At 43.9% G+C, this 14,307-nt stretch overlaps 1 protein-coding gene across 1 annotated transcript in view; it reads left to right on the top strand.

Moving 5' to 3' along the window:
• The window catches only part of NTSR2 (neurotensin receptor 2), a 31,423-nt gene that overhangs the window by 15,530 nt on the left and 1,586 nt on the right, over positions 1-14,307 (top strand). The window contains exon 3 of the mRNA XM_088444596.1: positions 6,897-6,987. Coding sequence (XP_088300722.1) covers positions 6,897-6,987 — 91 coding nt within the window. The remainder of the gene's footprint in view (positions 1-6,896; positions 6,988-14,307) is intronic.

Below are 14,307 nucleotides of genomic sequence, written 5' to 3'. Positions count from 1 at the left end.
GGGGGCTGCTGGTAGGCTCCAAGGGCTGGTAGGAGGGGCAAGGGCTGCTGGGAGATGTAGTTCTCCCAGCGCCCATTCTGGGGGAGGAGGCACACAGACACTGGGGGGGCCACACACATGGGGGATCACACACACAACACTCATACACACTTACAAACACTCACACACACTGACTTACTCACCCAGCAGCAGAGGACCCGGCTTCCGATGCTGGATGAAGAAGAAGATGCAGAAGACAACGCTGCTGAAGGTAAGTAGTATTACTTAAATTGCATAATTAGTCCTCAGGGGGGTACCGTCGGGGTCCCAGAGCAAGTACCAATAACGATTTTGGGAAAAATCACATTTGCTCTGGAGGTGCGGGAAAACTTTATTAAAACTTTAATTCTATTTTCAACAGAACACCCCAGTGCTCATTAGGGTACACCACATTCTTTAAAGGGCTGTACTGCATTTTATAGAAGTGCGGTAGTGGGCTAGCGTTTTCCCTAGATTACCAAAATATATTGCAATAACCTCACACTGGGTGGGATGTACTAAGCATTGCACCCGTGATGCTGTACATCCCGTCTGTCTTCGTTTACATACTGTGGTTGATTTGGTTGATTACGGTGGTATGTACCTAGAATATCGCAAACGACAGCTCTCCCGATAAAAGATGGCCTTTGCGATGGCTCCGGAGGGAGGGACTTCTGGATTTAACACCCAGAAGTCCCTCTGGCATCCTCCTGTGCATGCGCAGAAGGCTGCGGGCCGCAGGGGGTGTTGGGAAGGATCCAATTGGATCCCTCTCAGGAGAAGCATCCCGATAATAAGCCTATAGGTTTCTATAGGTATCGCCACCTGAAGATGGTGTTACCCCTTGGAACGAAGCACCCGAATGCTTAGTACATATGGGGTATGTGGTAAAAATCCAGAAAATGCAATTTCCAGGGGTTTTACCGCATTTTCCCCTTTAGCACATCCTGCTCACTATGTTCATGCTCTCATACAGGGGTCTATGTACTAAGCTTTGGCGAATGTTAGAGTGGAGAGAAAGTATCAACCTATACTGGTTCCTAACTGTCATTTTACAGAATGTGTTTGAAATATGGCAGTTAGGAGTTGATTGGTTGGTACTTTATCTCTCACCACCGTATCACTCTCCAAGGCTTGTGTTGAGGTATTAAAAAAAAGAAATAAACTCTGGGCTACTAATTTAAATACTACTATTGTACTCCGTTGCTGGTCTTAAGGTGCGTATCCACTTGCCCATCATTGTAATCGTACAGTCGTTCCTCATCCTGTAATGTGCCTACACTGAACGATATGTCATTCAGAGCAGGCACCCTCCCTCATCCCCGAACATGCTCAATCTGTTATCGGCAAATTGACTGGCATGTTCAGGCGATAATTTATGTCGAAAACGACCAGTGGGAGCGCGCATTGCTGGTTGTTTGCAACATTAAACTGCACAATTACTTAACGATTAATGAGCGATCAAACGATTACAATGTTGTAATTGTTCAATCGCTCACTTTAATTGGCAAGTGGATACGCACCTAAAGAACCAGGGTTTGAAAACACTACATGTCAATCATCTCTATAACAAACATAAAACGTTTTCACACCGAAATGTAATATAGAACGTTGCCCCAATCTCTTTGGGCCATTCTATAACTAAGCTAATTATTGCAACAGTTTCTTTGTGTTTGTGTAGACAAATCCTTAATTAAAAATAGCCTGTATAGTCTTATGCGGAAAGACAGTGACAGGCTTACTGCAACATTATCATTTGGAAATTAATCTACTTTTCTTTTTCATTATGAGCTTATGCATGCAGAGAAGACAAATGGGATATTTATTGTTAATATAGTGATTGTATGAGAAACCATGTATTTTATTAATATAATGAATGTATAAGTAATGTAATGAATGTATAATCTGCAGGCGGATATATATACATGGGTTGGGTATGGGAGACCGGCAACTGGGTGATATATATATATATATATATATATATATGCTAGCTGGAGTACCTGGCGCTGCCTGGGATTTTAATTGTGGGGGTGAAAAAAAATATGGGGACCTCATTACATGCGCAGAAGGACTACTGGGTGTTCAACCCGGAAGTCCCTCTGCCCGGCAGCATCGTGAAGGACAGCTCTTATCGAGAGAGCAGTCCTTTGCGAAATCCTTTGTACATACACGAGAGCCATAGTAAATGATGTTCAGAGACTTAGATTATATGCTACAGAATAAAATACCATAATTCCTTAGTATGTAGCAGAATGCATGTTATAAAATGAAATTATTGACCTTGCAGATGGCCCAAGAAGAATGGTGTCCAAACCTGCATCTAACAATAAACCAAACAGGACAATGCTTTTATTCTTCTTTGGTGTTTTAGGTGTAGAACCATGAGAGATCAATATATTAGATAAACTAAATCCTTTTCTAATCCCGTTCCTGACCTGTAGAGGGCGAATGCTATGCAAAAATTGTGTTTTTTAATTAATTAAAAATGAACAGTAATTAGTTTCGATTTCAAATTTTTTCTAGTTGCCTCAGCCGTGTTTTATTACACTCGTATGTAAACTGTGGATTTGTATAAAGACAGAAGGACAGAATGACAAATTTTCGATTTTATATAGTAGATATATAACCCGGCTGCCGATCTCCCATACCCAACCCATATATATATATATATATATATATATATATATATATATATATATATATATATATATATATATATATGTATAGCTATAGGAGTGCCTCCGAGATCCACAAAAAAACTTTATAAATCTAAAAACATATTTATTAGAAACAAACATATATGAAAAATATTTAAAAGATCAATAATTCACTTCTTAAACCACAAGGATTCAATATAACGGTATACATAAGCAACCAAAATATATTTGCAAATTAGAATTTGTGACTTATAGATAACCACAAAGTAACAAATTAAGACCGTAGGAACCATAATAAATTTGTAGATGGTACGTTATAGTCCCTATGGCTGATCCATTGTGTATTGGACAGGAACGTTTTAGTACGAACTCTGATAATAAATTATTGTACTCGTTTTAAATAATATTGGGGACCCCAGTGGTGGGAGTCGTGGGACCATCTGCTAAATTGCTCCATGTGTTGCAGTTACAAATAGTCCTATAAGGGCAAGTCCTTTAATACAAATAGTTGTAGAAGTTTTAGTCAACTTTAATAATGGCAAAATGGAGATTAATATAGTATTTAGCAATATTTTTTAATCCATTGTAATATAGGACAAATGAAAGAAAAATGTCACTGAATGGCACATTCATCTCCTCATAAGCTAGAATAGTCTTCCATCTTTCAGTGGCACTGCCCCTTTAAACATACTGATTAGCAAATGTTGCAACCAGGCAACTGCCATCTATTTATAGACAGACGGTGACTTTGTAATGTGTAGTATACATGAACTGTGTGTATCTCTCAGCAGATCTTTATCATTTCAGTGCTTTGATATCAATTACAAAATGGGGGAGTAAACAAAGAGTAAAAATAATGGATTAATTCCCAGGAAAAGGCCGATAAGCACCCACACTGAAAGATCCGATGCCACTGACACTAGTCACTTTCTGCCATGATAAATAAAAATAAGCCATAAACACATTTCCCAACTTTGGGAGTTCTGTAGTTGGGGCTCATCTCAGGGGCTTTTCCACCTGAAACCAAAAATACGCTATATTACGCCGGTGCGAAAACATGCACCCTGTCCTTGCAGTACATGTAAACATCAGTACACCACTGCACATGAAGTTCTGAGCCGTACAGACCATAATTAGCACGGCGGCATAGTGGTCAGCATTACTGCCACACAGCGCTGAGCCAATACTGACCAAGGCAGTATCTATGTTCTCCCCATGTTTGCGTGGGTTTCCTCCTATACTCCAAAAACATACTGGTAGGATTATTGACTTCTAACCAGTCTCTCATACTTGCCTACTCTACGGGAAGGTGCGGGAATCTCATGATTTTTTGGGTAGTCCCCCGTACACCTAGAAGAGTGTCCAGATCTCCTGGATTTTGCCCACTTCCTGGTGAAGAGGGCAGGATAAGGAGATAATTGCCGGAATCGCAGGTGTGTAGAGAGGGGGCGGGGATAATACGCTGCGAATCGCGTGAGAGTCCGGCCCCACCCCCTAAAGTGGTCAGCTGCTCCTGGAGAGGAGAAACCAAGAGCAGGCAAGTATGGTGTGTGTGACCATGTGATGTCATTTCCAATGGATCAACCAATCAGCTGTTAAATGTCATTTTTCAGACACTGGGCATGACTGTGAGCAGTGCATGCTAGAAAGCAGATTCCCGTTGTTTGGTTGGTATTTTATCACCATACACTTTCTCTCCAAGGCTTAGTACATAGACACCTCGGTCACGCCCACTGTTTTTGCTCACTGGAAAAGTTATTACATTTCAAATTGCAGAGGGAACTTTGGAACCCCTGACTTCACACAGGGAAGGCTCCCTTGTATTTGTCTAACTTAATTGAGAACTTCTCAGTAAAATTGACAATAATTTATTATTGTTAGAAATATGGTTGTGTAATGCCTTGAAAATTCTTTTCGTCGTGATTTGGCTACATATTGGCTCATAAGTTGTAAAACATTTACAGATGTAATGTAAAGAGGCCGCCCCCAAGTCCCTTCTTCATTTCCCAGCACTGGCATTGCTTAAAGCAAAAACGAAATAACTAAAAAGACAATGGGGCAGATGTATGAAGGTCTGGAAAGTGATAAAGTGGAGAGTGATAAACTACCAGCCACTCAGCTCCTAACTGTCATGTTACAGACTGTGTTTGAAAAATGACAGTTGGGAGCTGATTGGCTGGTCATTTATCATTCTCCAGTTTATCACTTGCCAGGGCTTCATACATTTGCCCCAATGGGGTATATTTACTAAATATTTTTTTATATATGTTTTTAGAAGTGGAAGAGTTGCCCACAGCAACCAATCAGAGTCTAGCTATTATCTTCTAAAAGGTGCTAGATTATTGTTAAGTCGAATCTGATTGGTTGCTATGGGCAACATCTCCATTTCTAAAAACCTGCACTTTAGTAAATATACCCCAATAGTCAGAGTGTTTCAGAGTGTATTTCAATTATGTAGTACCTCTCTTTCATGGAATAATTATTATTTTTTCTAAATATTTGTGAAAATGACATATATTTATGCATTGGTTTATTTTTAGTTTTAAATCTTCTCTGGAAAAGCCATACAATGATAATAGTAAAAGGGATTTTTTGTGTTCCATATAAGCACAATATTGATGCAGATATGCAGTTTGCTCTCTCTCACCTCTGATATTTAAGTTGGGGCACCTGTCTGACTGAATGGAGGTCGGCTACTCTGTGATTTCTGCACTACAGATGAGTCCCTACTTCTCTTTTCCACCTATAAATTGCATATGGCAATGTCAAAGGTCCACGATAGATGTATTAAAATAAAATAACCCTCCTGACAAAGCTCCGCTTTTGTTGGGGACTATCATGATTCTTTTCATAGAATATTTATTTGCAAGAATTACATTTCTCCTCTGAATCTTTGTCTCTTATGGAGGGTAAATTGCTTCTATAAACACACTGTACATCATGAGCTTCGGCTCCAATTTACAGAGTCTTATAGGAGATTCTCTCAGATCTTGCTAGAAGAAAGGGTGCAGAACCAGAGACTGCATCCAGAAAATGCAGCTGAGAATCTGCTGTCTGGAAGGACTCAGGGGTCTATGTACTAGGCCTTGGATGGAGATAAAGTACTAGTCAATCAGCTCCTAACTGTCATATCACAGGCTGTGTTTGAAAAATGACAGATAGGAGCTGGTTGGCTGGTACTTTATCTCCGTCCACTTTATCTCCTTCCAAGGCTTTAGTAAATAGACCCCCTCAGAGCCTGAGATTTTCGCAAAAATGATATTTACGCTGATGAAACCATTCAAAATAAACTACGAGTTATCTATACCCTTGAAATGCTTTTTTTTAGATATACGCCTTTAGCCAGAAGTCAGTTCATATGTAAAACTAAAGCAATTGCTTCAAAGGTTTGTGGAAAATAAGGGAGATTTACTAAACCTTGAAGAGAGATAAAGTAGAGAGAGATAAAGTACCAACCAATCAACTCCTAGCTGTCACTTTACAGGCTGTGTTTGAAAAATGACATTTAGGAGCTGATTGGTTGGTAGTTTATCTCTCTCCACTTTATCTCTTTCCATGGCTTAGTCAAAAAAATTTTTTTAAAAGTCTACTTTGGGTCAATCTGTAAAGGGCCAGAAATATACCCCACCAGCAATCTGTAACGAATGGGCATGTTTACTTATTTTAGGGGTTTTATTTGACAATATAGGCTGGTCACACTATAACAGGGAAAGGGAAAAACTGGCGCCCCCTGTTATAATGTGACACAGATCCAGCTTGTTCAGCACAGGGCAGAATTCCCAGGGTGAATCATTTGTACAAAAAAATAATGCAGGCCCCTAACCACCCAGGAGAAAAACAGCCTTGTGCCATGACCAGTGGATGTTTGGCTAATAAGTACTTAATAATACCAATAATTATGTTGCTTTGTGGAAGTTTCCTATAGCAACCAGCTTCTAGCTATCATTTATCTAGTACCTTCTATAAAATGATAGCTTGCAGCCGGTTGCTGTGGATATATGTATCTCCTCCTTTCTCTCCAGGTTGTGCGATGCCATTTTGTTTGTTGCATCAGGCAGCCATATAGCCAGTCACATTGCAGCATAGAGCTATATTGCAGCACAGGTTGCTACCTGTTACTTACTAAGACAGCTGCTGTTGGGGGGGTGAGGGTTGACTGTTCAGGAAATTTATACTTGTATTTTATTCTGCGTATAACAATATATTCTGTACAATCCACAGGAGCTATAGTGATCGCATATGTAGTGTGCTGGTTACCGTACCATGCAAGAAGGCTCATGTTCTGCTACATCCCGGATGAGGAGTGGTCCGGGTAAGTGTTTTATGCAAAAATCAGTTTACATCACACATGTCGACTTTCTGGCTGCCCACTCTGAGTGAGGGAATGGCGGTGGCATTGGTGGGTGGTGCGGGGGCATGGCAGCGTGATTGCATTTCAATTTCCGTCATTTTAAGGTGGGGGACGGGGCTACGATGACGCGATTCAGTGCGGATTGCATCATCGGCCCACCTCTGGACCACCCACTTTTGCCAGGTAAAGTTAATAGCCTGAGGCGTAGTTGTAATAAACCTTAGAGAGAGATAAAGTGGAGAGAGATAAAGGACCAAGCAATCAGCTCCTACTGTAAAGGTGCCCATCCACTAGACGATTTAAGTGAGTGACTGAACGATAATGATATTGTTGTCATTCAATGGTTCATAAATCGTTTGCAAATCGTTTGCAAAAATGTCTAAAACGACCATCGATGCCTGTGCCTGCTGGACGTTTCGACATCTATCATCGTGCAAACATGCTGGTCAACCTAACGTCAGGTTGGGCATGTTTGCAGATGATTGATGAGCCTGCACTGACCGGCTGGTCGTTCAATGCAGGCTCATCACAGACTGACAAACAACTGCACGATTACCATGTCTTTTTCAGATCTATAAGTGGATGGGCACCTTAAGTGTCATTATTCAACCACAGCCTGTAAAGTGACAGTTAGGACCTGATTGGTTGGTACTTTATATCTCTCCAAGGCTTAATACATCTACCGCTGATTCTTTCTGCAAAGTTTATTTTTTGCTTGATTTGTATTGATTACAGTATACAGAACATAGGGGGTCTGTGTACTAAGCTCTGGGCGGAGATAAAGTGATCAGAGATAAACTACCAGCCAATTAACTCCTAACTGTCATGTCAGGCTGTTTGAAAATAATAGCTGGTTGGCTGGTATTTTATCTCCGTCCACTTTATTTCCATCCAAGGCTTAGTGAATAGACCCCATAACACCACAATATATGCAACAAGTATCTCTGCATATTCCTATTGTTACTAGGGGTGTGCACCGGCCACTTTTCGTGTTTTGTGTTTTGGTTTTGGATCTGGATCTTTGTTCGTGTTTTGGATTTTTATTGGTTTTGCGTTCTCTGTTTTGGATCTGTATTTTTTGGGAAAAAAGCATAAAAGCATAAAAACAGCTAAAATCACAGAATTTTTATTTATTTTTTGTTTCTACGCTATTATTAACCTCAATAACATTCATTTCCACTCATTTCCAGACTATTCTGAACACCTCACAATATTATTTTTAGGCCAAAAGGTTGCACCGAGGTAGCTGGATGACTATGCTAAGCGAAACAAATGGGCGGCACAAACACGTGGCCCATCTAGGAGTGACACTGCAGTGGCAGACAGGATGGCAGTTTGAAAAACTAGGCCCCAAAGAGTACATAACGCAAAGTAAAAAAAGAGGTGAAAGATGGAATTGTCCTTGGGCCCTTCCACCCACCCTTATGTTGTATAAACAGGACATGCACACTTTAACAAACCAATCATTTCAGCGCCAGGGTCTGCCACACGACTGGCTGAAATGATTGGTTCGTTTGGGCCCCCACAAAACAAGCTGGTAATGAATCTGTCCCTGCACAAACTGGCTCTATAGAGGCAAGGTGTAGTCCTCATCCTCCTCATCCACCGTTCCTCACCCTCTTCAGTGTTGTGTACATCCTCATCCTCACAGAGTCTTAATTCGTCCCCGCTGGAATCCACCACCACAGTTCCCTCCGTACTTTCTGGAGGCTGGTCTTCCCGGAAGAGTTGATAACTAATTTTGATGAACATCATCTTCTCCACGTTTTGTGGAAGCAACCTTATACGCCTTTCACTGTCAAGGTTCACGGCTGCACTAAAAACTCCTTCGGAGTACACACTGGAGGGAGAGCAACTTAGGTAAAATAGAGCCAGTTTGTACAGGGGCCTCCAAATTGCTTCTTTTTACTGCCAGTAGAGGTACGGACTGTCTGACATGCCTACTTGGATGGTGTCACCGATATAATCCTCCACCATTCTTTGAATGGTGACAGCAGAGCCGTAGCCAGCGCTCTAAGTGCCCTGTGCCAGCCCCGTCCATTTTTGCATGTGACGTCATGAAGTTGCGCACAACTGGATGGGTCCACCGGTAACTGAAGCTCAAGCAGTGCCCGGAGCGTCTTCCAGACACGCTGGGCAGCTGTAATTATGGCAGGATGCCTGCCTGTAGCGTCCACGGGACGCTACAGGCAGCACTGCTGCAATGATGCTGGCTGCAGGGTGCCGTTACAGGCACCCTGCAGTCAGAAGCAGGGGCCGTGGGATGTCGACGGTGCCACCCAGAGAGCCCTGCACTCTGTGCGGCCGCACCGGCCGCACACCCCTAGCTACGGCCCTAGGTTACAGTATCATATGCAGTGACAGCAGACATGTCAGAAATGGTTGGCAGGTTCTTCAGTCTGGACCAGATGTCCAAACTTGGTCCTGCCTGCCCTGCATCATCGCCAGCGGGTAGGTTAGGATACGTAAATTGTTTCCTGGCAGCCCCAGTTGCGGGAGAAAATGAAGAAGGAGCTGTTGATATGTCATGTTCCGCCTCAGATGACAGTGTTTTCACTAGGAGGTCTTTGCACCTCTGCAGGCTTCTGTCCACCGGAAAGAGAGACACCACGTAGGCTTTAAACCTAGGACCGAGCACGGTGGCCAAAATGTAGTAGTCTGATTGCAACAGATTGACCACCATCGAATCCTGGGAAAGCGAATGAAGGGCTTCATCCACAATTCCCACATGCCGAGCGGAATCGCTCCGTCTTAGCTCCTCCTTCACTTTCTCCAGCTGCTTCTGCAAAAGCCTGATGAGGGGAATGACCTGACTCAAGCTAGCGGTATCTGAACTGACTTCACGTGTGGCATGTTCGAAGGGCTGGAGAACCTTGCACAACACGGAAATCATTCTCCACTGCACTTGAGTCAGGTTCATACCCCCACCTTTGCCTATGTCATAGGTGGATGTATAGGCTTGAATGTCCTTTTGCTGCTCCTCCATCCTCTAAAGCATATAGAGGGTTGAGTTCCACTGCATCACAACCTCTTTGTCACAATCCGGTGAAAGTGATCCTCTGTGGAGGACGGTGAGCCGGGGGGTTCAGGTGACTATGGCTAGGACTCCTATTTGCGGCCGAACCCAGGTTTGGCTAGACCTGCCCAGAGGCGCGGAGTCTAACTCACTTGGTGGTTTTCTCCAGAGACCCCTCCAATTGGGATTTGGTTTTCCGCTGCACCAAGTGAGCAGGTCGCGGCCCTCTGGACAGGTACCTGGGAATGGCAGAAAACCGGAAACTATATTACGTTAAGTTATTGCTAGAACACTGGAGATACACTGGAACACAATTAGAAATCCTGATCACCGGCTTGCATGAGATTACTGAGAATGTACTGAGAGTCACTTAAGAAATCCAGGAGCTGACTAGCTCAGCAGCTCAGGGAGATGTGGACACAGGCAGGTACTGGAGTTTGCTAAATATGCAGGAAAGCACAAACATATACTGGGGATTGAACATACAAGAGTAGAGTGGACTCAAGGAATATATTGGGAATGCTAGAAATGTGGTACTGGACAAAGGCCAAATACTGGGAGAGCTAGACATGCTGGTACTGGGCAAGGCAAAATACTGGGAATAATCATATATGCAGGTGCAGATTGCACAGACAAGACATATAGAGAAGATAGGCATACACTGGGAGTGTGCTAACTGCAAGTGCAGATTTGCACTGACAAGACACAGAGCAGATTGACACAGACATGTGCTGGGGGGTCCAGCTGTGAGCTAATTAATACCAGCAGGTAATCTGACACTTCAGTGATACAGGGTAATAGCCACAGGAAAGCTGCAATAGAATTAGCAGCACATATACAAAGACAGAGAGGGAAGGGACATGAAACACTGAAGTACTGTGAGAAAGCTAAAGTCTCAGAGTAAGGTTTAGCATGGAAGCTAATACAGGAAACTGGGAAACTGTGAGTAGGCTGAAGCAACACGCTGAAGGATTTAGCACAGAGCAACAGTGGGAGTAACACAGGCACTTGGAATAACGAAGTTGAACAGCCACTTCCTGGAGTTCTGGAGGCGGATTTATACCCAGGGGTAGCAGATTACTGGAGCACAGCATCATCTGACTGAAATCATGCTACCATAGGTTAGGAGTACTGTCACATGAGAGGAACTGTCATGGCGGCGCCCATGATGGGAACTCCGATCCCCAGCACACACAGCCGACCATGGAAGTTCGCAAAAAGCACCTAAGACAGAATACTCACATCCATCACTGCACCAGACGTCTGACCACAAGGAAGTCAGGGGAAGCCGGCAAGGAGGTGAGAGAGGCCGATCCTAGGCTGAACCCTGACACTCTTGCTTCAGGTGATGGCAGGGCAGGTTCAAGAGTGTTTGCTGGCGCTCCAGTCTTCAGCACGCAGTCGCTGAATGGCGAAAGTGGTCAGAAATTTTTCGGGCCACCCTAAGCGTCTCCTGCACGCCCTTGTCGTTTTTCAGAAAATTATGCACCAGAAAATTTATTGTGTGAGCAAAACATAGGACATGCTGCAATTTGCCCAGAAGTAATGCCCGCACAATATTGGTGGTGTTGTCAGATATCACAAATCCCCAGAAAAGTCTAAGTGGGGTAAGCCATTGGGCGATGATTTCCTTCAGTGTCTCTAAGAGGTTGTCGGCGGTGTGCCTCTTACTGAAACTGATGATACACAGTGTAGCCTGCCTTGGAACGGGCGTTTCTGCTACTGGTGACGCTGTTGTTATTGCTGTGTAAGGCGATACATCTACCCAGTGGGCTCTCACAGTCATATAGTCCTTAGTCTGCCCTGTTCCACTTGTCTACATGTCTGTGGTTAAGTGGACATCGGGTACAACTGCATTTTTTAGGACACTGAGGACACTTTTTCTGAAGTCTATGTACAGTCTCGGTATCGCCTGCCTAGTGAAGTGGAATCTAGATTGGATTTGGTACCGGGGACACACTACCTCCATAAATTGTTTAAATCCCACTGCACTAATGGTGGATACCGCATGCACGTCAAATTCCAACATAGCTGTCAAGGCCTCAGTTATCCACTATGCAACAGGATGACTGCTGTCGTACTTCATCCTCATCGCTAAGGACTCTTGGAGGGTCAATTACTTAGTAAAAGAAATAGTGGTGTTCAAACTTCCTCTCTGTGATGATGAACGACTCCCAGCAGCGGCAGCAGAAGGCGTAGCAATGCAGGATTTTCCGGAGGAATCCCGGGTAGGAGAGGAGTCAGTCATGCTAGTGACATGGCCTGCAGGACTACTGCCGATCCTGACTGAGGAGGAAATTGACATGGAGGGAGTTGACAGTATGGTTTGCAGGCGCGATTTAACAGGACAAAGGGATTTGGGTGTCCCTGGACTGCTTATGGCCTTAGCCACAGTTTCTGAACTTGACAGTAACTTTTTATGAACACGCTGCAGGTGACGTATAAGGGAGAATGTTCCTAGGTGGTTAACGTCCTTACCCCTACTTATTACACATTTACATACGCAACATATGGCAAGACAGTAGTTGTCCGGATTTGGATAGAAATATTTCCAGACCAAAGAGGTGAAATGTTTGGTCTTCTGCCCAGGCATGACCGTGATGGGCTTTTTCATCCCACGGACAACAACTGTCTTCCCCGGTGCCTGATTAAACAAACCACCTCACATCAGAATCCTCTTAGTCAACTTCCTCCTCAGCGCCAGCTACACCAATATCCTCATCCCGTTGTACTTCAACAGTGACATCTTCAATTTGAATATCAGCAAGTGGACTGTGGGTGCGCCTTCCAGCACTTGCAGAGGGCGTACAAATGGTGGAAGGAGCCACCTCTTCCCATCCATTCTTGGGAAGGTCAGGCATCACAACCGCCGCCACACTTGGACTCTCCTTGGAGAATTGTGATATCTTCTTAGAACGCACAGTTCTTTGCTATGCTTTTGCCATCTTAACTCGTTTCATTTTTCTAGCGGGAGGAGGAGGGCTTCCATCGTCATGTGAAGCTGAACCACTAGTCATGAACATAGGGAAGGACCTTAGTCGTTCCTTGCCACTCCGTGTCGTAAATGGCATATTGGCAAGTTTACGTTTCTCCTCAGATGATTTAAATTTATTTTTTAAGGTTATTTTACTGAACTTTGGCTTTTTGGAATTTACATGCCCTCTACTATGACATTGGGCATCGGCCTTGGCAGACAACGTTGATGGCATTTCATCGTCTATGTCATGACTAGTGGCAGCAGCTTCAGCACTAGGAGGAATTGGTTCTTGATTTTTCCCTATTTTATTTTTATCCTCCAATTTTTGGTTCTCCATTATTTTTATGGAGAGAATAGCCCCTGTAAAAAATATTTGTAAGAGCGTACCCCTACAGCAGACAGGGCAGCCCCTGTAAAAATTATTTGTAAGAGCGTACCCCTACAGCAGACAGGGCAGCCCCTGTAAAAAATATTTGTAAGAGCATACCCCTACAGCAGACAGGGCAGCCCCTGTAAAAAATATTTGTAAGAGCGTACCCCTACAGCAGACAGGGCAGCCCCTGTAAAAAATATTTGTAAGAGTGTACCCCTACAGCAGACAGGGCAGCCCCTGGACAACACAGCACTACAGCCAGCCAGCCCCTAGGGACAGGACAACAGCCAGCCCCTATATGGACAAGGACAACAGTAGCTAGCCAGCCCCTATTTATTGTATATGGAAAAGAGTAGCCAGCCAGCCAGCCCACCCCTATGGTCAGCATCAGCAACAGCTCCCTCCCTCTTCACAGTAGCCAGCCGTACTTTATTCTTTTTTTAACAGTCTGTCTGACACACTGTGCTCCCAGCTCCCTCCTAACTCACAGCCAGAATGAAAAATGGCGGGGATCACGGGACCGTTTATAGAATCCAAAACCTGCGAGAATCCAACAGCGAGATGATGACGTTTTGCCTCGATTTCAGATCCAAGCCAGACGGGAAAACCTGAGTCTGACTCCGTTCTCGGATCGGATCGAGGGGGGCTCAGATATCGGAAATCCAAACCCGCTCACCCCTAATTGTTACATATGCTTATTTGTTGGTTGCCATTCATTACACCTTCTATCGGATGAGGTGTGTCATGTGTGCAAACCACTTACCCTTAGACTAAAGTAAATAAAGACACTGAGACGGAGATTTGGCAGATAACTTGATGGCGCTCCAGCCCACGACTAAGTGTGTTGGAAGCGGCAGCCATGGCCAGGCCCGGTCTTAGTACTGCCAGGCACCGGCGTGGACTCCACTCCCCAGC

The sequence above is a fragment of the Taudactylus pleione genome, unplaced genomic scaffold (assembly GCF_031769625.1).
Source record: "Taudactylus pleione unplaced genomic scaffold, aTauple2 ptg000367l, whole genome shotgun sequence".
In the NCBI taxonomy this organism is placed as follows: domain Eukaryota; kingdom Metazoa; phylum Chordata; class Amphibia; order Anura; family Myobatrachidae; genus Taudactylus; species Taudactylus pleione.
Note: the sequence above shows the minus strand (reverse complement) of the source record. Positions and strands in the feature narration are given on the sequence as shown.